This window comes from Zophobas morio, unplaced genomic scaffold (assembly GCF_036711695.1).
Source record: "Zophobas morio isolate AGI-343-1 ecotype UQ-CSIRO unplaced genomic scaffold, CSIRO_AGI_Zmor_V1 ptg000014l, whole genome shotgun sequence".
Classification (NCBI taxonomy): Eukaryota; Metazoa; Arthropoda; class Insecta; order Coleoptera; family Tenebrionidae; genus Zophobas; species Zophobas morio.
The window spans coordinates 12,501,854-12,529,212 of NW_026972119.1; the positions used below are offsets into that span (position 1 = coordinate 12,501,854).

Genomic DNA, 27,359 nt, shown 5'->3' on the forward strand with positions numbered 1-27,359 from the left:
AAGTGAGTTTACAATTTTCAAAATTTTCCAAAAAATAGTTAAAATGGACTCAACAGACTGAGAATTGGTGTCAAATTGTAGACAATCTTCGGAATCGCCGTCACATCATCACACTATAAATTGCATTTGATTTAGTCAGTAAAATTTTGAGTTTAAGGTTGTGGAAAGGATAAACAGATTAATTCTGAACAAGAATTTACAATATTGATAGTAATTTTTGCCTTATTTTCCATAAAATAGAAGTGGGAATAATAAATCTCAGATATACATTATTTCGTAAACTTGAAATAAAATTTACTGTACAAAATTTTACATGTGAAACTTCATAAAATTCGTCGTTCGCCCAGTGGACTTTCTTACAGTATTACAATCATACGATCGAGACAAACAAAAGTGGTCTAGCAACCTCTGAAATTTAATATTAAAAAAGTTATGTTGGCAACACCAACGTACCTTGCTCGGTTTGACCTGTTATACGGTCAAGTAACTGTCAATTAAATTGTCAAACAACTGTAATGCCAACATCATTACAAAAAATGGCCTACTAGATGACTTTTTTCGATCATATGGTACCTTTATTAAGAAGAGAATGAGAAGTTAAATTTTAACAGAAGTTTTTTTACACAAAAAAGAACAAAGTATTAGCTGGCTTAAATTTTATATATATTTTTTTAATTTATAAGAATATAATATAATTAGTCAGCGATATCAGTTGCTATAGCGACGAATAAACAGACAATTGTAAATTCACACTTTCGTATTGTATGAACTGTAATTTGATTTTTCAACATTTCACTGCAAAAATTAAGGCTACTAAGAGAAATTATTTTATGTTGAAAAAATATCAATAACTAGGTATTATCGCAATGACAGTAGCAAAACTATCGCAGTTACAATAACTCCTTTGTACGCTACAGTGCGACAAAATCATCTCGTAATAAATCATCCAGTAATAATAATACAACCCAATGACGATTTGAAGCGAGAAGGCCCCTCCTTCAACCACTCCGAAAAACCGTCTTATTGGCTCCACACAAGTGTGTCTCATGTAAATGAGATGTCCCAACAGAAATTCACACATCTCGAACTAGATCGTTTTATTAGTGCGTGTGTGAAAATTTGTTTGTGGAAGTTTAATTAACTCACGTATTACATCCACTTTACGACGCTATGCATTTCATCAACGCCATTAAAACTGAAACGGAGAGCTTTTCACCTGAGCTTGCGAAAACGCTTTTAAACCCTTTACACACTTACAACAGCGAAATGATCAATTACTTCTCGTATCCAAAATATACGAGCTACATTTCGCCGAACTACCTCAAATCCACTGAATATTTCGATCCGGATAGTTTTGTGGATTTTGACCCCGGGAACAACGAAGTACCTGTAGCGTCTGCTTCGTACCAGAATTTTCAGGATTATTTTTCGTACCAGAGAGGGCATAGTCGGCATGAATTCAGCGAAGGTGAGAGGAAGTGCTTGAGTTACAACAATGGAAACTTGCAAGCGAATCTGGGCCAAATGTGGAGTTTCCAGAACGAAGCAGGCTGTTTGCTACATGTGGATTCGCATGAGTCATCCAAAGAAGTTTGTTTTGATGACACATTGGACATAAACGGCTCACATTACTCCGATGATTCCACAGGTAAATATATTATGTAAGAAATTTCGGATGACGATGGTTGGTAAATATAAGTATGTTGCGACAAGTCATGTTAACTGACTAATTAGTTTTTGCGGTGTAGTAAAATTAGCTAGAACCACTTTTGCCCACGAATGTTAAGATCCATAACTTAAACAAATAGAAATAATACTTACCTTTGTGCAAATATTTAAATACATTAATTTTTTGTTTTTCGAAATTAAGTAATTTAGTGTGAACTGCCTGTAAATTCTAAAGTTTGAACCCTGAAATAAAAAATTGCTTAAAAATCAAATTTTTTCAGTCCAGATAAGATTAATCCGGATTCCATATCAAGATTTTAGATTAATTATGTTTAGAACGAGAAAAAAAGTCAAAGTCGTAAATTTGTTAACTGTAAATTTTTTGCCATTACAGTTATGGTGCATATAAATATTCTATCGCACCTTATTTTGACTCAGTCATTAAGAAAAACAAAAAGGAAGACAATTTGGACATGCTAATTCTAAATCTGCAACCATTTTTTTTTCTAGCGCGTTCAATAAATTACATGAAATTTTCTTTTAGTTTAATAATTTATAGTTAATTTATCACTGACTATTTGAATTTTATATCACTGCAAAAATGATAATAATAATAATTTATTTCGTGTAAATGTACTATTTTGCAACATTTTCTGATTATAAAATTTTGCAAAAAAATACGTGTTAAAAATCTAAAAAAAGTTTTGGTTTATATATCAGTGTTATTCGTACTACAAATTCCAGGCCGACACCAGTTAGAGTTGCAATTTTTTTGAAATAAATACTAAAAGCAATGCTATTGATATATCTATTTTTCTCACTTTTATTTTATAGTCTTTATGGTTTTTGATAACTTTCGTTGATTTTTTAAAGAATGAAAAAACACCAGTTATCCTTTCTTGTACGTATAGGATGCCAAGGAATATAATGGTTTTATGATTTTGACTTTTCCAAGTCCCTATTTGCAAACAAAGAACAGATAGGTGTGTCGGGCAAACTTGACAAAGAGTCGCTGTATTATGCGTTGATAAGGGTAGTAAAGGAGTCAGAGTCGTAAAAACACTTTATTCCTTGACACATTATACTTACAAACTCAAATTTTTAGAAACTTTTAGAATTCACAACTTCCAAAAAAAGTTCTCTAGTGGGCCATGAAATTTATTTACGTTTATTTGACAGTTTTTTGACCGTAACTGTCAAACTGATCAAGGAGCACGTGGTGTTGTCAACATAATTTTTTTAACATTAAATTTCAAAGCTTGCTTATCACCTCATTTGTTAAAAAGTCGGGTTACAAAAATATTTAAATCTTTTTTCCGTATATCTTGAAAGTCTTTAGCAGTGTGTGGCGGATACACTGGCAATTTTTAGATTTGTTTAAATTTTTGTTAATGCCGTCAAGAAACAGTGGCTGTTTTAGAGAAATTTACTAAAATGTTTTTTTGTTCTATTGGAATAAAAGTGCTTTTTTGTTTTTTTACGTCCATATTGTTAGGTAATAAACTTTTTTAGACTCCTTCTTGACAATATTTATTGATATCTTAGTTTCATCAACGTTTCGGAACACGTGTTTCCTTCATCAGGAGATTTCTGCAGGATAGTGGCTTGTATTAACATTAGATTAACAAATTATTTGTATTCTTACCAGAAAGATTATTAAAAATTGGTTAAAACTAAAATAATTTTGGAATTTGTTACCTAGGAAACAGAAAAATTTGATGGAATTCCAACTTAATGTTAAAATAAGTGTCACAATAGAAATTTCCTGATGAAGGGAACACGTCGAATCGTTGATGAAATTAAGATAATTTCAACTTTCAACAAATATTGTCACAAAGGTCCCAAAAAAGTTTATTTAAATTCATTGTTGTTATTTATTTTTACAGATCAGTAATAATTTTAATGTTTAATTGCAATGAAATGTTCTGTACACATACAGGGTGAGTCGCTAAATGCTGTCGTCGATATCTCATTAATTATTGGTAATAGAAGAAAAGTCAGAGAAGTTAGTTGTAGGGATTTTTGAGTACCGTACATTGAAATTATTTTCGATTATACAGTGTTTTGTTTTTGAGACATAATAAAATCCTAGTTTTTTTTTAATAGACAACCCTATATATTTCTACATATTCTCATTAGCCTTTTCCTAGGTTTTACAATCATACTTTACTTTTGAAATTCCTGTGCGGCGTTGCCACGTTATTTCAGTTTTCTTCAGTTGGTAACCAAGGATTCATAAAAAAAAACGCAATCATCTTATTTTTAAGATTTGTGTATAGTAACCTCATTTGACATACACCTGTTAAAACTTTTATGACTTAAGCGGCTTAAGCCAAACCACCCTTATAAGTCAAGTGGCTATTGTATTACTTAACTCAGTTCACAGCTACATTATGCCAACAATGGACAGTAATAATCTTGCGGTTCGGGTGACTTATAAGGGTGCTTTAGCTTAAGCCGCTTAAGTCATTAAAGTTTTAACAGGTGTATCTCAAATGAGATTAGTATACCAATTATTAAAAGCATTCTAAAACTTTACGATTTCCAAATATCGATATTTCATACACCCTGTATTTTCTTATCGCGTTTTACTCTATTTTTCATTCTCTTTTCCTAAATACGTCTGTGTGTTAAATATAGAGCATACTAAACAAAAAAAGATGAAAACAAAAAATTGGTTTAAGGTTATTTCCACAGAATTTCCCTCGTGTCTGAAGTACAACAAATCCCGTTTTCTCTAAAATTATAAAATTTTCGAAAATTTCTATAAATTAAAAAATATAAATAATATGAGTTGTAGTCATAGTTTAAGAAAAAAAATAGTTTTTTTTAATTTTTGGATTATACAATTGGGATTTTTGCGAAAATTTGGATGCTTAAGGTAAAAACTCAAAGCAAATTCATGAACCACAAGTACGAGAGGATGTTATTTTATAAAATTTAAATGGCGTTGACTAACACAAATTTTTAGAGGACGTCATTGGTGGGAATGATTAGCCAAATTTTTGCACGATATTCCTAATATACATATAAATTTTCCAAAAAATGTAACAGACGCATAAAAACTACATACATACGTAATTATTAAATAAGACTATCTTCTTTTCTAGCTTTGTTTGTCTTGGTAGCGTCGTTAAAAGTTCCAAAAACAACATATTTTTACTTCCCGAGCCTAAGCTAAAGAAGTATAGTAATCGAGTCCAACGAGCGACTTGCCAGTTTCATGTTTTCTCAAGATTCATGACCCCTAGAATACGAAAAAATTGTTCTCCCGTTACCGTCTGTCTGTCGTCTGTTTGCCTGTCTGTGTCCATTTTTATTAGACAGATAATCTCCGAAACTACTGGACCGATTGTAGTCAAATTTTGTATTCATATTATCATCACCAACATGATGACGTCATTGCAAACGATTCTAAAATAAAATGAAGTAATGTTATATATGTTACAGTTAAAACGCGTTTTTTCTAGTTAAAACTAGTTTTTACCAAATGACTGTTACAACTAGAATTTACTGCTGTCATCAGCTAAAACTAGTTCTTACCAGACAAAACATTAGTACCATGGCGACAATAGGTGTTAATTTAAAGTAATTAAAATCTTAATGGAAAACAAACAAAAATAAAAAGTAAAACGCACTGTGTCTGCTTAGAACTAGTTTTAACTAGTTTTTTTTTTAATGCCAGTAAATTCTAGTTGTAACAAAGGCATTTTAACTGAAAACGGGTTTTAACTGTAACATATATAGGTACTTCTGTACTTGTGATGTACGAATCCGTTTTAAGTTTTTTTCCTTAAACGGCCAAATTTTCACAAAAAATTTATACAGTATATAACATTTTACCACTAACAGGAGTAATTCTAAGTGGACCGGTGGCTTCTATATCGGCAAGCGGGCATGCGGGTAGCACTTTTGACCCAAATTTGTGACTAGTAAGTTGTAATTTTTGTTATGGAAAAACTCTCTTAAAGCATACGCATAGCATGCTCCATTTTCGGATCGTTTTGCTTAATTGTAGTTTAGTTAATGAAATTTATTCTCTGCTCTCTTTTGAGGAAACAAAAACAAAAAAAAATAATTTCTTGTTTTGTCATTGAAACGCACCAACAATGAATTCTTTCGAAGTCTAAACATAAACACTCGAATTGCGCATGTAATGAGACACTGAGAAAACAGGTTTTCCAGTTGATTATTTGTTTGAATATTACATTTTGTACTCACTCACTCACTCACTCATCGTTCTAATTTATTTAGAATTGCGTATTCAGGCATTGATCACAGGTGACTCAAAAATTTATTAATGAATGAATCAATTTGTTTCATTTATTAAATCAGGAACGGCTCACATTTACTTTTACCATTGTATGCATATCTTATTTTAACCTATAACACCTATAAGTTAAAATAAGACATGTATACAATCTTAAAAGTTAAAATAGTTTAAAAAAATTATAATATTTACAAAATCAAATTTTGTAATTTTTCGAAAAAGCTGGATATGATTTATTGTACTTCAGGGGCGAGGAAAGTTCTGTGGAATAACCTTCCACCAATTTTTTCAAGACGCCAATGTCGCTGGCCAAACTCAAAATAATAGTAATAATATTAATACTAATAATAAAATTTAAACAAATTTCCGGGGTCCACCAAATCGTCAATCCGACACCGGTGTTATACTTGAAAAAACTGAAATATCGACATTTGAAAATTGTGATACAAAATTAAAAATAAATAATTGCAAATTCGGATATATACAATACAAATATACAATTTTACTTATACCGCACCAAGGACGTATATTTATTTATCTCTCTATAAAATATTATAACACAGATTTCAAAAACCATGTTGCAATTTTTTGTGAACCTTTCTATTACACTACAAAATTTCAAAAATAAACTGTAGTTATAAAGCCTAAGAAAAGGTAATTAGAAAAAGTAAAAATATATAAGAGAAGGTATTCGGTTCGAAAAAATTGAGGTTTGTGTTATGTCTTAAAAATACATAGTTAGTTGAAAATAATTTTGGTAAAAAGCTTTCAAAAACCGTACAATTGGTCTTTAACTTTTTCCACTTCCATCTGGAAATTTAATCGAGAAAATGTTTTTAGAGACTTATGTTATAGACTCAAATCTGTTTGTTTCAGTTAATATAGAGTTCATACTTTTAAATGTTAAATGTACAAAACTGCAACGTCATGATTTACATTTTTTATTTGTTATTATTTACCGACATGACATTTTTAAAGGTATGCTTTTAGCAACTATAATATTGACCTTACAGTTTCGTTATTATTCCTGTCCTGACGGTAACTACATATTTGTATAAAACCTGAAATTCTTTTACACAATTCTACCTATGAGTAGGTACACTTACAGGATATTACATTTGTGAAAAACTCATATACAGGGTGTATTCCTGCTATCTTATAAATTATTAGAAATAGAAAAAAAAAACAAACATTGAAGGTATAGTTGTAGTTGCGTAGTATATACTTTTCGAAACCCTTAGTTTGCGAACAAAGACCCAACCAAATAACAGCAAAGAGTTCCTATTTGAGTTTGGGATGGTGCATCTAATAAGCTGCATTATTTGTTGGTAGTGGTTCTGAAGGATTCAAAATCGTAAAATTATTATATTGCTTGGCATACTATACACTAAAATAATTTTTAATTACACAGAGTGCACTCTTTTTGAGTGTTACGTTACTCCAATTTTCTTCAATATCTTTTACAATGTAAAGGTTCACATGAGGATTATTTTTAAAATTTATGTTACGATATTTTATAGAGATATAAAAAAAGTTATGTGCTTTGTGTGATGTTAATAAAATAAGTGTATAAAAAATTTAAAATAATTTTCAAAAATAGATCAGTTTTTTCAAATAGAGCAGCTACCTAGACATCAACAGTGTATTCGAAACGAAATGTTAGCGCAAACTTTTTCTTAATTACAGGTATGTGCAACAAGGTGTGTGAAAATGAGATCCGTTAAATAAATATTTTGGAGTTTTCATACAATGTAACGTTTACAATAGCGTGTATTTAAATTTAGACTTCATATTTATTTATGTTACTGCGAAATACATTGCATACGTTATTTTCGCCATAACGGTATGTCAAGTTTTTTTTATAATTATAATAAAATAGACTTTTACAAAAGAGGAAAATTAAATAAACAAATGAAACAAATAGTAAACTAAACGGATATTGCACTAACCACTATAAATCAAAATAAGTGGTTTTAGTGAAAAGTGGCACTTTGGCTGCAATAAAAGAAAGTATTTCAAAAACACATTTATGCATCCATAAAAATTGCGAACATGTCTTGTAATATTTTCGTATCAACTTCGCACGTACCATCTCTGAAATTACCAACTACCGTCACATTTTAATTATAAAAGTAATAAAAGTCGCATTTCATCATAAAATTAGGTAGCGGATGATGATGATGACGTTATGAAATGTAACGTCGGATCTTTTGATGTTATTTAGAAAATATTTATATTTACGCCACCGAACTAAAACCACATAAACAGATGCCTTAATTAAGTACAACCATAAAAATTCGCGATTTTGAAAGTCCCACTTCCACATCCTCGGGTATTTTTACTTGAGGACTAAAATTAATTCATGTGCAGCGTCAAATTTCGACCATTTGTATTCGACTTTTTCTTGCACCGCCCACATCTCGCCTAATAAGATTTAAGGGACCCGGGCTTACAATCTTCTCAGTCACGGACGATTGACAAATTATCTTTTGCTTCCTATGAGTCAACTTCGAGCAGATGGGTCAACAGTGCTTGACATTTATAGAATCTGTTATGATTGTTTTTATAAGGGTGTGATTTATTGTAGGTATGTTGTTATAACTCTAATCTGATGTTATTGATGTCGGAGAATGTTTGACAACTTGATATTCGCTGCCGAAATCTTTTTCATGCAAATACACTTTGCTTCCGTTTGATAAAGTCGCTGCGACGAGTTTCAGTGGCATGAGTTGTCGCAATAACGCAGTTAAAGAATTTGGTTTAATTAATTGCGGGGAAATGTCGTGTTACATTTTCATTAGTGCACCTAAGTAGATTATGTCAAAATATGAGGGGTAATTATGAAGAATTTGGTTATTATTTAATCACGCTTTGGTCCTTATTAGTGGGCAGTAATAAAGCAAGTTTAAAAATTTATGTGACGTATTTTTGTTTTAACACCAATGCATTTTTTGTTACTTGATATGTGGATACAGGTATAAGTAAAAGCCAAATTCAATAACAAGTTCACTAATAAACAAAAATGGAGTCAAAAGGGGACGTTAATCGCACCATGGCTGTAGATTTCGGAGCCCTCACAGTGCTTTTTATCGTTCATTTTGCTAAAAAAGTTAAGAATTTGACAGAAGTGCGATGGTTGAAGAACGAAATTCTTCGAATAATATCATTTACGGGTTTTCAGTTCTAAAATATTTTCTGCCTTCTGGTGAGGGATTACGAAAAAATTTAAATCAAGAAAATGCTTTCGACAGGTCTCGAATCTACTCCTTCAATGGTTCTTAATATGTCTTACTTTTAATGTTTTAGCACTTTATGATTCGATTGATTTTTTAAAACGTACAATCAGTAAAAAAATATCTTCCCAAATTTTAGTTTCTCCACTTGCTTTTTAATGTTATTTAAGTTAGAGATAATAATGTTATAATGTTACAAAAATATAATACAGTAGTAAATAAAAAGTGATATAACGGCACTAGATTCAAAACTGTACATAAAGTACGGCAAAAGATAAATGCAAATGTCGTCGATTATTTTGTGAGGGATATTTAGTTCTTTAGACCGCAACCTGCAATAAAACCATTAGGAATGCATTTACTAGAGAACAAATACGGTCCTGGAAAAGTACAAGGGTAGCGACTAATTTTGATTGACAGCTTTATACACAACTCACTTGACATACACCTTGTAAAACTTTTATGACTTAAGCGGCTTAAGCCAAAGCACCCTTATAAGTCAAATTGGCTATTGTATCACTTAATTCAATTCACATATACCTAGTAAAACTTTGCAGCTCCATTCTGGGAACAATGGACAGCAAGAATCCTTGAGGTTCGGGTCCATAAAGCTTACAATAGCCAGTTTGACTTATGGGTGGTTTGTCTTAGGCCGATTAAGTCAGTTTGATTTCTTGTACCCCTATGCCTATAATTGATTTCAACTGGTTCTCCAGATATTTAACCGTTTCCATACATTCTAGAGACCCTGTATAAAGGTTATCAGAAAACAAACATTTTTGTATATTATAGTATATTTTCTGTATTTCAAGGGCGAGGGAAGTTCTGTCTAAGTAACCTCGGACCATTTTTTTTTACTTTTTTAAGGAACACACAGACATATTGAAAGAAAGAGGAGAAAAAAATAGAGTAAGGAGCAGTAATAAAATACAGAGTGTTGTATTTGAAAAAATTGAAGCATCGATATATAAAAATTGTGAAGTTTATTTTTTTAATAAATACCTCTGTTAATCTCTCCATAAAATATTGCAACACAGATCTTAAAAATAACGTTATGGAGATTTTTTTGTTAACCGTTGCAGTGTCCCAAAAATTTAAAAAAATTGATATAACATGGCATTGGAATTTCAAAAATAAGTTGTGGTTAGCCTAGGAAGAGACTAATAAGTAAAATTATATACATAGCTAGATTATTCTATTTAAAAAACGAATTGTGTCTATGATTCGAAAAGAAAACACTCTGTATAGCTGAAAATAATTTTAGTGTATGCTACTCAAAGAGCCGTCCAACTCGTTGTTAGTCTATGACTTTTTTCTGTCTCTAATATTAATGGAATCTCAAGGAACGCACATATAGTGACTCACCCTGTACATGACGCGTGGTCTTCGACATCTTATTAATTATTAGAAATATAAAAAAGTCAAAGTTGTGTTCCGTTTTTGAGGCGTAACACACAACTTACTTTTTTTAAATGAAATACCCCATATATACTCCTATTTAGATATATGTATATAGTTTGATATCTTCTTAGGTTTTACAACCACAGTTTATTTTTGAAATTCCTATGCGACGTTGCAATTTTCTTGAAATTTGTTAGCAATGGAAGTTCACAAAAAATCTCATTAGGGTTAAAATCTGTGTTACAATATTTTGTGGAGAAATAAATAAAAATACTCGCTTTGTTGTGATATGATCAAAATTGAATTTTCTTACATAGAGTGTTTATAAATGTTTTTTTTAAATTTTACAATTTTCAAATATCGATATTTCACTTTTTTCAAATAGAACATCCTTTATTATTGCATCTTATTCTATTTTTATCCTCTTTCCTTATTGTTAAGTGTTTTCCATGTTTCAAGTTGATAGTTACTGCGAATTTTTTACTTTTTTTTGAGGTGCACATAGACATATTGGATGAATGAGAACAAAAAATAATAATAATACAATAATAAAATACAGGCTGTTTATTACGTATTTGAAAATTCTATAAAGTTTTAGCAATTCTTATAAACACCCTGTATATTAAAATTAGATTTAGTTCGTACCACAACAAAATGCGCACCTGTATTTATAGCTCCACACACTGTAACACAGATTAAAAAAAAACTATTATGATTTTTGTGAACTCTTCCATTGTCACAAAAATTTCACAAAATAGGAATAACGTGGCAACGTCGTATCGGAATTTCTAAAATAAGTTGTGGTGATAAACTCTTGGAAGAAGTTGATAAGAATGTCTGAATGTGTATAAATACAGTTTCCGACAAAAAATTTCAAATATCACTTTTCTGTCATGTCAAAAATTTTAATGTAGTCTATGCTTTATTGTCATTATTTCGGACAGCTGGTATGTCAAACTTTCAAAATTCCAGCTTACGCTACAGCTACATTCATGTAACTGTAATGTAAAAGTTAAAAATGACTGTCAAGTATTAAGGTTAGCAACATCTAAAGGTTGCTTTACACTATTTGACGACTGAATGACATTGACGTCTGAAATTTTTTGGGGGCAACTGTATATAAGGTAATTCGCTAAAAAAAAGTTGTGTGTTCCACTTTAAAACCGTAACACTCTGTGCAGTTAACAATAATTTTAGAGTATAGTCCTCAGAGAACCATACAACTTTGATTTCTAATTAAATATTGAGGGCCGCCCTCCCTCTTAGTGACTCAGCTTGTATTATAGGACAACTCTATTTTGAAAAAAATGACACTTGTTTTTTTATATTAAAAAGAAGTGTTTTGAGGTTAGGCTAGAAAACTAACATCTTAAACACACGCTACCGCATTTAAAATTCGTTTCATATTTTCATAAGGAATCTACTAATAAAATTTGATGCGCGATTTCTGGGACACCTCTATAATACTCAACATGATATCAAGTCTTACGTTATGTAAGATAAAATTTAATATTAAAGTTAGTTGTAATATTAAAAATAGCAAGAATAAAACACATATTTTCTTTATTTAATATTTGAAATACTTTTCGTTTATAATGAGAAAAAGACAAATCCAAATTTAAAACATATTTTTAAATTTTGTTCTTAAAAATTCTTATGAAGTCAAAAGCACAACATGCTTAACTATCTGAATATCGAAAAAATTACATAATACATTGTCGTTTCTAGGAGTTCACATGAAAATGTTTTGGCAAAAAATTTAATTTTGAAAACATTTAGCAGCTCAAAAAACGTGTAATGTGTAATCAGTTTTTATTTGATTATTTTTTTTTAATTTTTGATTTTACGATTTCTCGGTTTTTCGATTTTTATTTTGCAATTTTTTAATTGTACAATGTTTCGATTTGCAAGTTTTTGAGGTGTCAGTTTTGAGTTTTTTAAAAATTTTGGTTTATCAGTATTAAATTTTTTCATCTACAATTCTTCGATTTTACAGTTAGCTCGATTTGTCGAATTCTGGATCGTTTATTCAGCGTTTGGATTTTCCAGTTTCCCGAGTTTTAATAATTTGATTTTCAAATTTTCCATTTGTGAATTTTTGTTTCTTAAATTTTTCGACTTTGCCGTGTTCCGATTTCTTTCTAGTTTTCAATCTTTAATTTTTCAACTTTACAATTTTTGCAATTTTTGTTTTTTGATTTTGTAATTTTTGGTCTCCCAGATTTTTGATTTGCAATTTTTCGATATTTCAATTTTGCACTTCCTCAATTTTTCAGTTTGTAGATATTTTAATTTTTCCTTACTTAATTAATCGATTAATTTTTCCTTATTTTATTTAATCGAGATTTCAATTTTTAATTTAGCTTTTAAATTTTTCAAGTTCTCAATTTTTTAATGTTTCATTTTCCCAGATTCCAATTTTTAATTTAGATAATTCAAAAAGAGCAAATTTATTAAAACTGAAATTTTCACGATTTCACAGTTTTTGGATTATTCAATTTTTTTATGTAAATTTTTCTTAACCAATTAATTTTTTATAGCTTTCACCACGTTTATTTATATTGTGTTGACTGAGAACTTTTTCAATAGGACCCATTTTTGAATTTCTAAAAATTCTTTAGTTTTCTGATTTTGCAATTTCTCGATTTTCCGATTTTTGTTAAATTTTGCAATTTTTCTAATTTGTTTTAAGTTTTTTAAAGTTTTTATTTATCATCTCTTGAATTTTTCAATTTTCGATTTTATAGTTACTTAGATTTTTAACTTTTTCGATTTAGAATGATTCAGTTTTACAGTTTTTCGATTTTACAATTTTTCGTTTCTTAGATATTTTAATTTTCTTTATTTGAATTAAGCGATAATTCAAATTTTCATGTCTTCAATTTTTTGGTTTGCAGTTTTTCTAGTTTTCTTTCTTTCAATTAATCAAGTTTTTGTTTTTGCATTTTTAAATTTTGGAACAAAAAGAACAACTGACTGAAATTTTGAAAAATTGTAATGCAGGATTTTTTTTTCATGTTGCTCTTGTATTTTCGATGTGTTTTTTTTTTTGGAACATGGAAACATTCAAAATCAAAAATCAAAAAGTTGGAAACCTAACAACTGAAAAAACGAAAAAATAAAATAACGAAAAATTGAGAAATCTAAAAATACCATAAAAACAGAAAAAACCAATCTAAAAGGTGAAGCAACGAAAGATTCAAAGGTGCAAAATCTAAATATTAAAAAATTTAAACTGGCAAGTCAAAAAATTGCGGAAACGAAAAATTACAATCGAAAAACTGAAATGTCGAAAACAATGAAAAAGCAAAATTTTAAATTTGAAATTAAAAAAAAATGCAACACCAGAAATTGAAGAACCGAAAAATTCAAATATATAAAAACTGTGGAATCTAGAAATTTCAAATCTCAAAGGAAAACTAAAAAATCGAAAAATTAAACTGAAAAACCGAAAATTCGGAACACTGAAACGAAAATAGTGAAAATCCAAAAGTTGAAAACTCAAAAAGCTGCTAACCGAAAAATTGATTTATTGAAAAATTCGAGTTGCATTACCGACAGCCTACATATTAAACGACATCAGTTTTGCGTACACTACAGAGGCAAGATTCGAGTTCGTCTCTGTGCGATGTGTTGGTGGACACTGTTTAATTATGGGGACAGCGAATATCCACCTTCTAAGATGAGAATGACAATAATTTTTCACATTTATTTTTAAAATACATATTAGAAAAAAAATTGTCCAGAAATATATCGGTCAGAAATAATAAAAATAATAATGCATACCACAGTTTTCAGCAAAATAAAACAGGCCTAATTCTAATTAGACAACTTTCTTAAAAAAATATTTTTCTATATTATAAGCGACAAAGAAGAAGAGGTGTAATAGACGCTTTTAAAAGCCCTTAGGCAACTTAAGATATACCTACTTATGTAAATATAAAGCGAGAAAATATTAACTGAGCATATTGTTAGAACTTTCACTAAAAATTTACTATATTTCCTTTGGGAAAAATTTTTGGGGCATTCATGTTTTTAGTATTTGACGTGACATTTACTTTCATAATTAACGATTTGTTCGGGGATTTTGCTTTAAATTGCTATTTTTGGTTTCAAAACCGTATCGCCACTTAAAAATTTTCCCATTTTTACAATACGCCTTATGAAAATGCAAGGAAAATATATACAAAAAGTACAGCGAAAATTTCACCTTCTTAAGGCTTTTAGTTATTGTATTATAGAAAATTAAATCAAAGAGATACCAAAGCCGGACATTCCTTTTCCATTGCTGTTCTTAAATATCGTTTTTTTTAAGTTTGAGAACTTAAATTCTTGGCAGCAGTTGTTTCTTCTTTATTTATTACTGATTTTTTTTGCGAAATTATGAATTACGTAAATTCCATTTTGATTTGAATAAACAAATGCAATATTTAAGAGTATTATTTATGTTTTCGTGGACAAATTGCAGAACAAATGACACGTTTTTGTCGTCTTACGATAGAGGACGCCAGCCTACAACTCGCTGCATTACTATAGAGACTCTAGTCCGACATCCTTGAACAAATCCACTCCTGACTCCTAATAATAACAGGCGCCCTAGGCGACTGTCATGTTTTGTTCCACGCGCTGTCAACGTTGACCGTTGAGGTTATGTTACAAACCATTCGAAAAATTCTCCCCTTTTATTTTTCCTCGTCCGATTTACCTCACTTGCCATCAAAAATGAGTGAAATCAAAATTGTCAGGAAGCCTCGCTACGACGGCCGCGTCAAAAAACGTCAATGGGAAGAAAGAAGAAGTGATAAAGGCGCCGGTTTAGATGCCACAAAATCGAAACTGGTGAAAAAAGAAGAAACAGAAATAACAGGCGAGATACTCGAAAAAATTAAACGAAGAAAATTCGCGCTGTTACTCGGATATTCGGGAACGAATTACTACGGAATGCAACGCAACCCAAACACGCCAACAATCGAAGAAGAATTCTTCCAGTCCCTGTACCAAAATAAATACATCAGTGAAGAGAACTTCAGTCAAGTGCAGACAATGCAGTTTCAACGGGCAGCAAGAACTGATAAAGGTGTCTCGGCTGCTAGACAAGTAGTGTCGCTGAAGTTACCCGAAAACATTGACATAGCAAAATTGAATGAAAAACTACCCGAAGTCATACGCGTTTTCGGCATTAAAAGAGTAACAAAAGGGTTCAACAGCAAGGTACAGTGCGACAGTCGGTCATACACCTACCTACTACCCACTGTCTCATTTATTCCTAAAGACCAAATGATGGTACAAAAGGGCTTCCGGCTGCAAGAAGACATTCTAAACAAAATCAACGCAATTCTACAAAAGTTTGTGGGGACCAAAAACTTCCACAATTTCACGTCAAAAAAACAAGCGTCTGATCCCAGTGCTAAGCGCTTCATGAAAAGTTTAGTCTGTGATACACCGTTCGTTAAAGATGATGTTGAGTTCACTTTAATAAAAATCCGAGGACAGAGTTTTATGATGCATCAAATCAGGAAAATGGTTGGATTGGTTTTGGCAATTGTTAAAGGGTACACGTCTGAGGAAACTTTGGATGTTGCTTTTAATATGGAGAAAGTGAATATTCCAAAAGCTCCGGGGTTGGGGCTTGTTTTGGATTATGTGCACTATGAACGCTATAACAACAGGTATGGGGATGATGGGGTTCATGAAAAAATGACCTGGGATGAAGCTGAAGATGAAGTGAATGCATTTAGGGAGAAATATATTTTTCCAACTATTATTAGTACGGAAATTGAGGAAGAATCTCTGGTTAACTGGATTGTAAGGAGACTCTCAGGGCATAAATATGATGATCTTGAAGCTGATGATGACAAGAGTGACAGTGAACAGAAAGCTGAAGAGAATAGATAACAATGTTATACTTAAGTTACATATATTATACAGTATGTAAATTATTTTAAGAATACATTTTATATTGATTTTGTTGTCTTTTTTATCCAGATTTGTTTTATTTAAATCATTACTTAAGGGGACTCGCTAGACGAGGTATAACATTGTTTTGGTTTTTTGTATGAAAAAATGATATTAATATAGATGTATCAGAACATCAAACTGCAGCTTTTTTCATATTCTAGAGCGCAGAGACCAGTTCAATCAATTAAAAAAATATGGCTGACAAATATCGTAAAAAAAGCACCATTGTATATTTTCTTTTCAAGTTTTTTTAGTCATAACCATCATAGAATCGCTTGAAAATTCGCACATGGATAAAACATCACTTTTCACAGGGCGCAGAGTCATTAAATGTTTGTTAACGGTACAATTTGTTTAAATAATAATGTGTTTATTAAAATCAAAATATACCACAAATTAATGCAAAATACGTCGAATAATTTTAACAGGAATATCAGAGGAAAATTAATGATCTATTGGTTAGCAGAGTTTTTAACAAAAACTAACAATTATTGGAAAAAATGGGTATCAATTCGACAGAATTTGAGCAGTTAGTTCAGTACTTTGCCGATAGGAGCGCCACTAAAATTTACGGAAGCGACTTTCCAGGTAAAACCCTTATCGCCTGCTTTACCATAAGCTGATTGTTAGAATTCTCGGCTGCTTTTTCTAATTTAAGGCAAGGAATTCAGTTTTATAACAAGCCGCCAGGACAGGCCGTAGTAATCTATTGTTAAGGAAATTAACTTTTACGCAATGAGGTACTATCATAAAACCGAATTAAAACTAGGGAACTATAATATTTTTACTCCACTCAGGATCCTGAATTCAATCCACATGATTACTAAAAATTCATTGTAATATTATTGTTAATATATATTTTGCTTTCTTAATTAATAAAACTAATAAACATATTTATAATAATAATAAAAAATATATAAAATACAGCTTTTGTTTAACACGTATAAGTAGCTAAGTGTATCTACTACTTATCCCAGAAAGGAGGTGTTTTAAAAAAGCCCTACGCCCAGTAACTTCTCCCTTCATTGTTTACTCGAAAAAAGTGCTCGTATATGTTTTCATTTGCCGAGAGATCATTTTCAAAATATATTTATAATAAAAATATGCAAGTCTTGGTGATGAAAAATGTACTCCTAATAAATTATTAAAGTACATAAAAAATAGAAACAAATTTTATTTATTTTAAAAAAATCTCTCGAAAAGGCAGGTTCCTCTTTCTTCTTGAATCAATTATTTCGGGCAATAATGCGCCAAAGCAAAATCTGCCAAGTTTATCTGCCATCTTTTTACATATATTTCTTCGTCTTTATAAATTTTTTCTATATTTATTCCTTTGGGTGTCCATACAACAAAATAAACTTGTGAAATACCCGTAACAAGCATTTGTCCCTGGACTTGAAAGTACTAATCAATTTTTTTTTTAGTTTCAATTCTTTGTCTGTCAATGTACAAAATTTGATTATTTTTTTTCTAACCGCTTCTTCGGGAGACAAATCTTGCGATTTTGAAGGGCATTTAATTTTGACTAATGCACTCCTATCCTCTAGAACCCTGTCTGGACTAGCAGTCAAGTAAGGAAATTGTTTTGAAATAAACAAGCCACAGCGTTCAGTTTCTATATTTTTGTTTATTTCAAAACACTTGACAGCTTTTTCCTGACTTTGCTGTCTATAGTATGTATGACTGTTACCTCTAAATGTACTGTACAACAGAGACTCCACAGTTTTAGCTATTGCTGTAGTCGGTCTAAGTTTGTAAATACGTCCAAAATTTGAAGCCGTAACCATAATTTCTCTTTCTTTTGCCCAAATGTGCCTGTTGCCTAGTGCCTATTTCAATTTGGTCTAAATTCGGAGATAATTTTCTCAAAAAAAACCTCTTTGGCTGTCACAAATGTTTCTACATCCATGACAGGATTTTCTAAAAAATATTTAAACCATAATCGCAGTCGGGACCAGCATACGTACATTTTTTTACGACATATTTTTTTACGAATACTTTGTCTAAGACGAGCTTGTTTTATAGACGAACAATATTTTTTTGTTAGGACCGTTTTAATCACAATATATTTACTTATCCCCTCTAAAAAATTGATGACGTCACCTCAAAATTTTGCTGAATAAATCCTATCTAAATTGTATAAAATATGTATGATGAGTCTCTTCTTGTGATTTATCATTTCATTCATGTTTTTTGGATTTGCATATACAGGTGACCCCAAAAATTAATGAATGCGTAAATTTATTTTATTGATTTAATCAGGAACTACAGAACCCAATGTTTTAAGGTTATAACGAGCTTAATAAATTTTTAGTCAAAATATATTTGCTTATCCCCTCCGAAAAATTGATGACGTCAGCTCAAAAGTTTGCCGTATAATCCTATTTAAAATTTACAAAATATGATGAGTCTCTTCTTGTAATTTATCATTCCATTCATATTTTCTGGATTCGGATATACAGGTGACTCAAAAAATTTAATGAATGCGCAAATTTATTTTATTGATTTAATCAGGAACTACAAAACCGAATGCTTTGAAATCTAATGTGAAAAAAAAACATAATAGGCATGCAGTCGTCACGTTTCCGATAGCGAGGGAAGTACTGTCTAAACTCTTTAGACCAATTTTTTTGATTTTCCCATTTTTCCATTTCTCAATTTTTCAATGTTTCAGTTTGGGATTTTTTCAGTTTCGATTCTTTAATTTTCCTTTCATTTTTAGGTTTTTCAATATTTCAGTTTTTGAATTTTGCAATATTTCGTTTCTTCAGTTTTTCAAATTTTTGATATTGTGTTTTCTCGATATTTTAATTTTTCAGTTTTTAAAGTTTTAGGTTTTTAGATTTCTCACTATCTCGACTTTTCGATTTTTCAGTTCCATGATTTTTCAATTTGTCGAATTTTTAAATTTTAGATTTTTTGTTCTCGATCATTCAATTTTCTGAGTTTTCAGGCTTAGATTTTTTTTGTTGTTCAATTCTTGGATTTTTAAAATTTTTGTTTTTTAAATTATCGTGTTTATCAACTTACTGGGATTTCAATGTTTTGATTTTTTGATTGTTCAATTTCTCGATTTTTTTTTTCAAAAATTTTCAGTTTTTCAATTTATTAACTTTACGATATTTCAGTTTTACGATTTAATTTTTTTTTTATTTTTCGGTTTGCAATTTTTGACGTTTCTAAATTTTTCGATTTTTCAATTTTCCTTCCATTTTTCAGTTTTTCAGTAGTTCAGTTTTTGCAATGTTTCGGTTCTTCTTTTTTTCCATTTTTTGATGTTTCGATTTCTCGGTTTTTCAATTTTTCAATAGGTATTTTAATTTTTCAATATTTAAGTTCTAGATTTTCCATTAATTTTTTTGTTTTCCTTGATGTTTTGATTTCTCGATTATTCGTTTTTTCAAGTTCTCGGTTTAGATTTTTTGGTTTTCCAATTCTTCGATTTTTAAATTGTTTAATTTTCAGATTGTTCAATTTCTCGATTTATAGATTTTTCAATTTTTCGGTTTACCGATTTTTTTCATTTAAAATGTTTCAATTTTTCAATTATTAAGTTTTCGATTCTTCAATTTTCGTGTAATTTGAAAACGGTATTAATAATACATTTATTAGGCGAATAAACTAATAGACGGGCTTGATAAGCCTTGTTTGCTCTACAGTGTTTAAATTGTGTTTGAATAATATAATAATTATCTGGAATATTAAAATTAATATGTCAAAAAAAAACATCTTTATATTGCAATTTTTTTTTGCAGTAAAACTATTTTAGGCATTTTCTTTTTAAATAATGTCTCGATGATCTGTGAATCAGACTGCTGACAGACAAAAAACTAAATCATCAAATCAGTTTATCCAACTTAAAGAAAAATATCAAAGCCTACTTTACTATATAAAGATCGTGAATGGATAATAATCAATTGCGGTTATTTCAGATATTAAAAGCATTGATTGTGGCAGCAAAACAGGAAGAAAAGAACGAACAGCTTTTACAAAAAACCAAATCAAGGAACTGGAAAATGAGTTCACTCATTCCAATTATCTAACAAGACTAAGGCGTTATGAAATCGCTGTTGCTTTAGATCTCACAGAACGACAAGTAAGTTTTAATTTTTATAAATCACAGAAATGAAAAATTTTGTTTTAGGTGAAAGTGTGGTTCCAGAATAGAAGAATGAAGTGGAAACGTACAAAGGGTGGCGATCCAAATACCCTCAAAGGAAAATCTAAAACAAGAATTTAACAGTTTAATTTAAAGTTAAGGAAATTTGTGTAATATTTTGTATCTGTAATAATAATGTGTTCCCATTATATTTAGACTGTACACACTAAGTTAATTAATATTTCTTTATACTGAGTAATCAATAAGATAAATAAAACACAGTTTTAACGCAACATTTTTATTGTAACTCTTTAGGTACGTCAAGCGGTTTCAAGTCACAGTTTATTCCAAACCTTTTCAATTTTTGAAGTCGATTTTGCAACCTAGTTAACCTGAGTTTGCTTTTTTCCAAGTATATCTCCTCATCAATAGCTTTGTTTTTACTCTTGATATTCTTCTGGCGTTTTCTTATCTTGGAGAAATTCCCTGGCATGCTCTGATTTCCTTGGAATAACAATTTTGGTCTCTTCTCAAATGGAACATATGTAGCTAAAAAATGACAATGAAACTCGTCTAAATAAGGTTTAATCAATTATACAAACCTATCACTCTTTTCTTGAACATGATGTAATTGTTCATTGTTTCTGCAGCAATTTTGGCAACCTCTGGATGCGCGAATTCCACATATCCATAGCCTTTACTGTTGCCGGTGCTTCTAGAACGACAAACTTTAAGGTTGGTGATTTTTCCGAATTGGGAGAAGTATTTTTTAATTTCTTCTTCGTAAAATCCGTGAGGGAGGTGGCCGACGTAAATGAGACCTCTGGATTGTTCGATTTTTTGCTTCTGTTCTCTTCTGCCCTCTCGGATGGCAATTCGTCCAGACTGAAATATACACAGTCAATGAATTGTGATGAGACTTACACTGATTCTACAATTTATTCCAGATGTAATGAAGTATAGAAATCAAGGAAAATAAATTCCAGGAAGTATTTTTTTTATGGACAATGCATCATATCATCCAGAAGTGTAGGTGATTTAATGGCTTTCAAATTTTAATAATGCCATTATATGATCACTACGAGAAAAAAAAAAAGAAGAAACTCATGTGAAAATTAGGATATGAATATTTGTCAGGACCGAAATAAAATTTTAGAAATAATATAGCGGATGTTACACTTGGCCAAAGAGCTTGCTGGAGGTAAAAGTTTTCAGGTAAAATTTTGGGACTTTTATATACGAAGATTTTTGTTTTGTAAAAAAAATATACGTTGAAATTGGTTCGAGGAACACTCAGTAATACATTTTTGTCACTAAATTACGTATCACCTAACTTTCCTTGTCTTTGAAGCATTACCTACTTCATCTGTGAACCTAGTAAAATTTTACCATTATTATTTTTTTTATAATTTTGAAATTTTTCATTTTTAGAGTTTAATAATTTTTTGACTTTACAATTATTCAATTTTTGATTTTTTAATTTAATTATTTTACAATTCTTCGTTTTTAAAAGTATCCATTTTTTTTAATTTTTGGCTATTCCGTTATACAAATTTCATTTTTTCGATTTTTTGATTTTTAAATTTCATAATTTTGCAATTTTTCCATTTTTCAATTTTGTAATTTTTCTTTTCTACAATTATCTGATTTTTCAATTTTCCAATTTTAAAATTAACGATTTTTCGATTTTGTAATTTTGCAATTTTTTGATTTTCAGTTTTATATTTTTACAGTTTTTCGATCTCGCAATTGTCTTGTTTTTAATGAATCAGCTTTTCAATTCCCGGATTTTTCAATTTTTCGGTTTTGGAATCCTTCGATTTTTAGACTTTTCGGCTTTTCATTTTTCAATTGCTCGATTTTTTAGTTTAATAATTTTGCAATTTTTGATTTTTATAGCTTAATAAATTTTGAAGGTTACAATTAATTATCCAATTTTTCAAGTTTTCGACTTTTCGGTTTGATTTATTTTACAATTTTTCGTTTTTAAACGTTTCCAAATATTCGGTTTTTCGATTTTACACTTTTTTGATTTTTCAATTTTACATTTCTACAAATTCTAGATGTCTCAACTATTCGGTTTTTAATTAACCAGTTTCTGGATAACCAATTTTATAATTTTTCGTTTTTTTCAATTATTCAATTTTTGAATTTTCAATTATTGGAATTTCGTTGTTTCGATTTTCTAAATGTTTTCAATTTTTCAATTTCATAATTTCACATTTTAAATTTTGTATTTTTTCTATTTGACAATTATCTGATTTTTCAACTTTTCAATTTTAAAATTAACGATTTTTCGGTTTTGTAATTTTGCAAATTTTTGATTTTTCAGTTTTATATTTTTACAATTCTTCGATTTCTCAATTGTCTCGTTTTTAAAGAATCAGTTTTTCAATTTCTAATTTTTCGATTTTTCAGTTTAATGATTTTGCAATTTTTGATTTTTATAGCTTATTTTTGAAGTTTCCAATTATCCAATTTTTCAATTTTGTAATTTTAACAATGTTTCAATTTTTTGATTTTTAATCGTATAAAATTTCAGTTTTAATTTTTCAAGCTTTTGACTTTTAGGTTTAATTATTTTACAATTTTTCGTTTTTAAAAGTATCCAGTTTTTTGGTTTTTCTATTTTACGCTTTTCGATCTTTCAATTTTACATTTTTACAATTTTTAGACGTCTCAATTATTCGATTTTTAATTAATCAATTTCTGAATTTCAATTTTATGATCCTTCGTTTGAAAAATTTTTCGTTTTTTTCAATTATTCGAATTTCGAATTTCAATTTCTCAGGTTCTTGATTTTTCAATTCCATAATTTCACAATTTTTAGATTTTTAAATTTTGTATTTTTTTTACAATCATCTGATTTTTCAAGTTTTCACTTTCAAAATTAACGATTTTTGTTCTGTAAGTTTGCAATTTTTTGATTTTTCAGTTTTATATTTTTACATTTTTTACATTTCTCAATCTCGTTTTTAATGAATCAGTTTTTCAATTTTTGATTTTTCAATTCCTTGATTTTTCAATTTTTCGATTTTGGAAATTTTTTACTTTTCACTTTTTAGTTGTTCGATTTTTCAGTTTAATGATTTTGCAATTTTTGATTTTTATAGCTTAATTTTGAAGTTTACAATTATCCAATTTTTCAAATTTATAGTTTTACAATGTTTCAATTTTTTTATTTGTAATCGTTAGAAATTTCGGTTTTAATTTTTTAAGTACATATTTGACTTTTCGGTTTAATTATTTTACGATCTTTCGTGTTTAAAGGTATCCGATTTTTGGATTTTTCGATTTTACACTTTTTTGATTTTTCAATTATTCGGTTTTAAATTGATCATTTTCTCAATTTCCAAATTTCTAATCCTTAGTTTTAAAAATGTTTCCTTTTTTCAATTATTCAATTTTTGAATTTTCAATTATCCGAATTTTGTTGTTTTGTTGTTTCGATTTTCCAAATGCTTTATTTTTAATTTTTCAAAATTTCGAATTCCAATTTTTCAGGTTTTTGACTTTTCAATTTCATAATTTCACAATTTTTAGATTTTTAACTTTATTAATTTTTCTATTTTACAATCATCTGGTTTTACCACAATTTTAAAATGAACGATTTTTCGGTTTTTCAATTTTACACTTTTTTGATTTTTCAATTTTATATTTTCTTGATTTTTTAATTTTTAGATGTCTCAATTTTCAATTTTATAATAGTTTGTTTTAAAATGTTTTCGTTTTTCAATTATTCGAGTCTGATTGTTTCGATTTTCCAAGTTTTTGATTTTTAATTTTTCAAAATTTCGAATTCTAATTTTTCAGGTTTTTGATTTTTCAGTTTTTTCATAATTTCACAATTTTTAGATTTTTAAATTTTGTAAATTTTCTATTTTACAATTAGTAACTGATTTTTTAATTATTTGTTTTTACAATTATCTGGTTTTTCAGTTTTATATTTTTACAACTTTTCAATTTCTCAATTGTCTCGTTTTTAATTAATCAGTTTTTCAATTCCCGATTTTTCAATTCCTTGATTTACATTTTTCGGTTTTGGAATCCTTCGATCTTCCAAATTTTCTACTCTTCATTCTTCAATTGTTCGATTTTTTTGTTTAATAATAATTTTGTAATTTTTGATTTTTACAGCTTAATATTCTTAATAAATTGTATAGTTTATAATTATCCAATTTTTCAACTTTTCGATTGTTAATTGTTCAACATATCGGTTTTAATTTTTCAAGCTTTTGACTTTTTGGTTCAATTATTTTACAATTTTTTATTTTATTTAATTTTATAATCATCTGATTTTACAACTTTTCAATATTAAAATGAACGATTTTTCGGTTTTTCAATTTTACAGTTTTTTGATCTTTCAGTTTTATACTTTTTTCATTTTTCAATTTTATATTTTTTTCAATTTTTAAATGTCTCAATTATCCGGTTTTTAATTAATCATTTTCTCAATTTCCAATTTTAGAATACTTTATTTTAAAATTTTTTCATTTTCAATTATCTTAATTGTTTCGATTCCATTTTCTAATTTTTTGATTTTTAATTTTTCAAAATTTCGAATTCCAATTTTTCAGATTTTTGATTTTTCAATTTCATAATTTCACAATTTTTAGATTTTTAAATTTTGTAATTTTACTATTTTACAATTATCTGATTTTTAAATTATTTGTTTTTACAATGATGTATCTGGTTTTTCAGTTTTATATTTTTACAATTTTTCGATTTCTCAATGGTCTCGTTTTTAATCAATCAGTTTTTCAATTTCCGAGTTTTCAATTCCTTGATTTAAATTTTTCGGTTTTGGAACTTTTCGATCTTCCAAATTTTCTACTTTTCATTCTTCAATTATTCGATTTTTTGTTTAATAATTTTGTACTTTTGATTTTTACAGCTTAAGCTTAATAAATTTTGAAGTTTACAATTATCCAATTTTGTAATTTTCTAATTTTTCGATTAATTGTTCAACATGTTGGTTTTAATTTTTTGACTTTTAGGTTTAATTATTGTACAAATTTTCGTTTTTAAAGCTATCCGATTTTTCAATTTTACATTTTTTTTATTTTTCAATTTTACAATTTTTCAATTTTTAGATGTCTTAATTATTCAATTTTTAATCAATCTATTTCTCAATCTCCATCTTTTATAACACTTCGTTTTAAATTTTTTTCGTTTTTTCAATTTTTATTTTTCAAAATTTCGATTTTCAATTTTTCAAGTTCATGATTTTTCAATCTTAATAATTTCACAATTTTTCGATTTCTAAATTAACGATTCTTGGGTTTCGTAATTATGCAATATTTTGATTTTTCAGTTTTATTGTTTCAATTTTCCGATTTCTCAATTATCTCGTTTTTAATGAATCAGTTTTTCAATTTGTGATTTTTCAATTCCTTGATGTTCAATTTTTTGGTTCGATTTTTCAAATTTTCGACTTTTCATTTTTCAATTGCTCCATTTTTGAATCTAATAATTTGGCAATTTTTAATTTTTACAGCTTAATAAATTTTGAAGTTTACAATTGTCCAATTTTTCAATTTTGTAATTTCACACATTTTTTCGTTTTTTCTATTTTACACTTTTTTGATCTTTCAAGTTTACATTTTTACAATTTTTGAATGTTTCAATTATTCGGTTTTTGACTTTTCAATTATTCGAATTTCGTTGTTTCGATTTTCCAGATCTTTGATTTTTAATTTTTCATTTCGAATTCCAATTTTTCAGGGTTTTGATTTCTCAATTTCATAATTTCCTTTTTTGATTTTTAAATTTTGTAATTTTTCTATTTTACAATTATTTGATTTTTCAGTTTTATATTTCTACAATTTTTCGAATTCTCATTGTCATGTTTTTAACGAATCAGTTTTGGAGGTAACGTCATCAAATTGTAGGCAAAAATGATTACAAAATGGAAACGGGAGAACAATTTGTTTATACTCTAGGAGTCGAGAAAACATAAAAGTAGCTATTCACCGGATGGATCCCATTACAACACTTACAATGTTTGATAGCTAAGGTAAAAACTCAAGATGGATTCATAAACCACAAGTGTATGACTCTAGAAGTATGTTGTTTTATGAAATTTACATAACATTTACTATGCAAAATTTTGAGGTGGCGTCATCACACTGTTGGTGGGGATAACCAGACAAATTTTGGTTAGCGTTTTGCCAGAATTATGTCATATTTTGCAAACGTGTGTTCCGTTTCTGGGTTGTAGGCAACCAAATAATCACGAAAATTCAGTTGCAAAAATTTCCAAAACCACAAGACCCAGAGCAAAAATTTTCATATTCTGGATTATGTTTCTAGGGGCCTGACCGCCTGACACTGAAAAAAGTACTTTAAAAAGACTTATCATAAGAAATATTACGTAAAGCCCAATATTTCCAAAACAAGTTATTTGTACAACAATTCAATGTAATTTCGTTATCAGGTGTTTTGAAAGGTTTCAAAAATATTTCGAAAAAAGCCAGACCGCTAAACTAATAAAGTTTAACTAAATTGTTATTAAACTTGCAACAATTCGAGGTTAAAATGAACACGCACTTACTTTAATTTTCCGTTTAATTTTTCTGGTTTCATTTGTAACTGCCTGTTGCTCATCTTTATTCAGTGCAATCGTCTGTGTTACCTCCATTTTCGTTTCTATAAAAATATATTTTAAACTACTTTTACAGTATCAACAACACGTGCACTTGCTCAAAGGACTTTGACACATGACAGTTAA

General features: G+C 28.8%; 3 protein-coding genes across 3 annotated transcripts; 2 read left to right on the plus strand and 1 right to left on the minus strand.

The window, feature by feature from the left end:
- The first annotated feature begins 922 nt into the window (after positions 1–922).
- On the plus strand, positions 923–20,922 carry LOC135129300 (homeobox protein Hox-D4a-like). The gene is made up of 3 exons (XM_064056474.1): positions 923–1,648; positions 20,463–20,626; positions 20,675–20,922. The coding sequence occupies exons 1-3, from the start codon at positions 1,171–1,173 to the stop codon at positions 20,768–20,770; spliced, it is 738 nt and encodes a 245-aa protein (XP_063912544.1). The 5' UTR covers positions 923–1,170; the 3' UTR covers positions 20,771–20,922.
- Positions 15,167–16,536, plus strand: LOC135128986 (pseudouridylate synthase 1 homolog). Its single transcript, XM_064056067.1, has one exon. It carries the CDS (start codon positions 15,223–15,225, stop codon positions 16,465–16,467), a length of 1,245 nt encoding a protein of 414 aa, XP_063912137.1. The 5' UTR covers positions 15,167–15,222; the 3' UTR covers positions 16,468–16,536.
- LOC135129301 (MKI67 FHA domain-interacting nucleolar phosphoprotein-like) lies at positions 20,912–27,349 on the minus strand. The gene is made up of 3 exons (XM_064056475.1): positions 27,183–27,349; positions 21,232–21,514; positions 20,912–21,178 (listed from the first exon to the last, which is right to left on the minus strand). The coding sequence occupies exons 1-3, from the start codon at positions 27,267–27,269 to the stop codon at positions 20,928–20,930; spliced, it is 621 nt and encodes a 206-aa protein (XP_063912545.1). The 5' UTR covers positions 27,270–27,349; the 3' UTR covers positions 20,912–20,927.
- Positions 27,350–27,359: the final 10 nt, after the last annotated feature.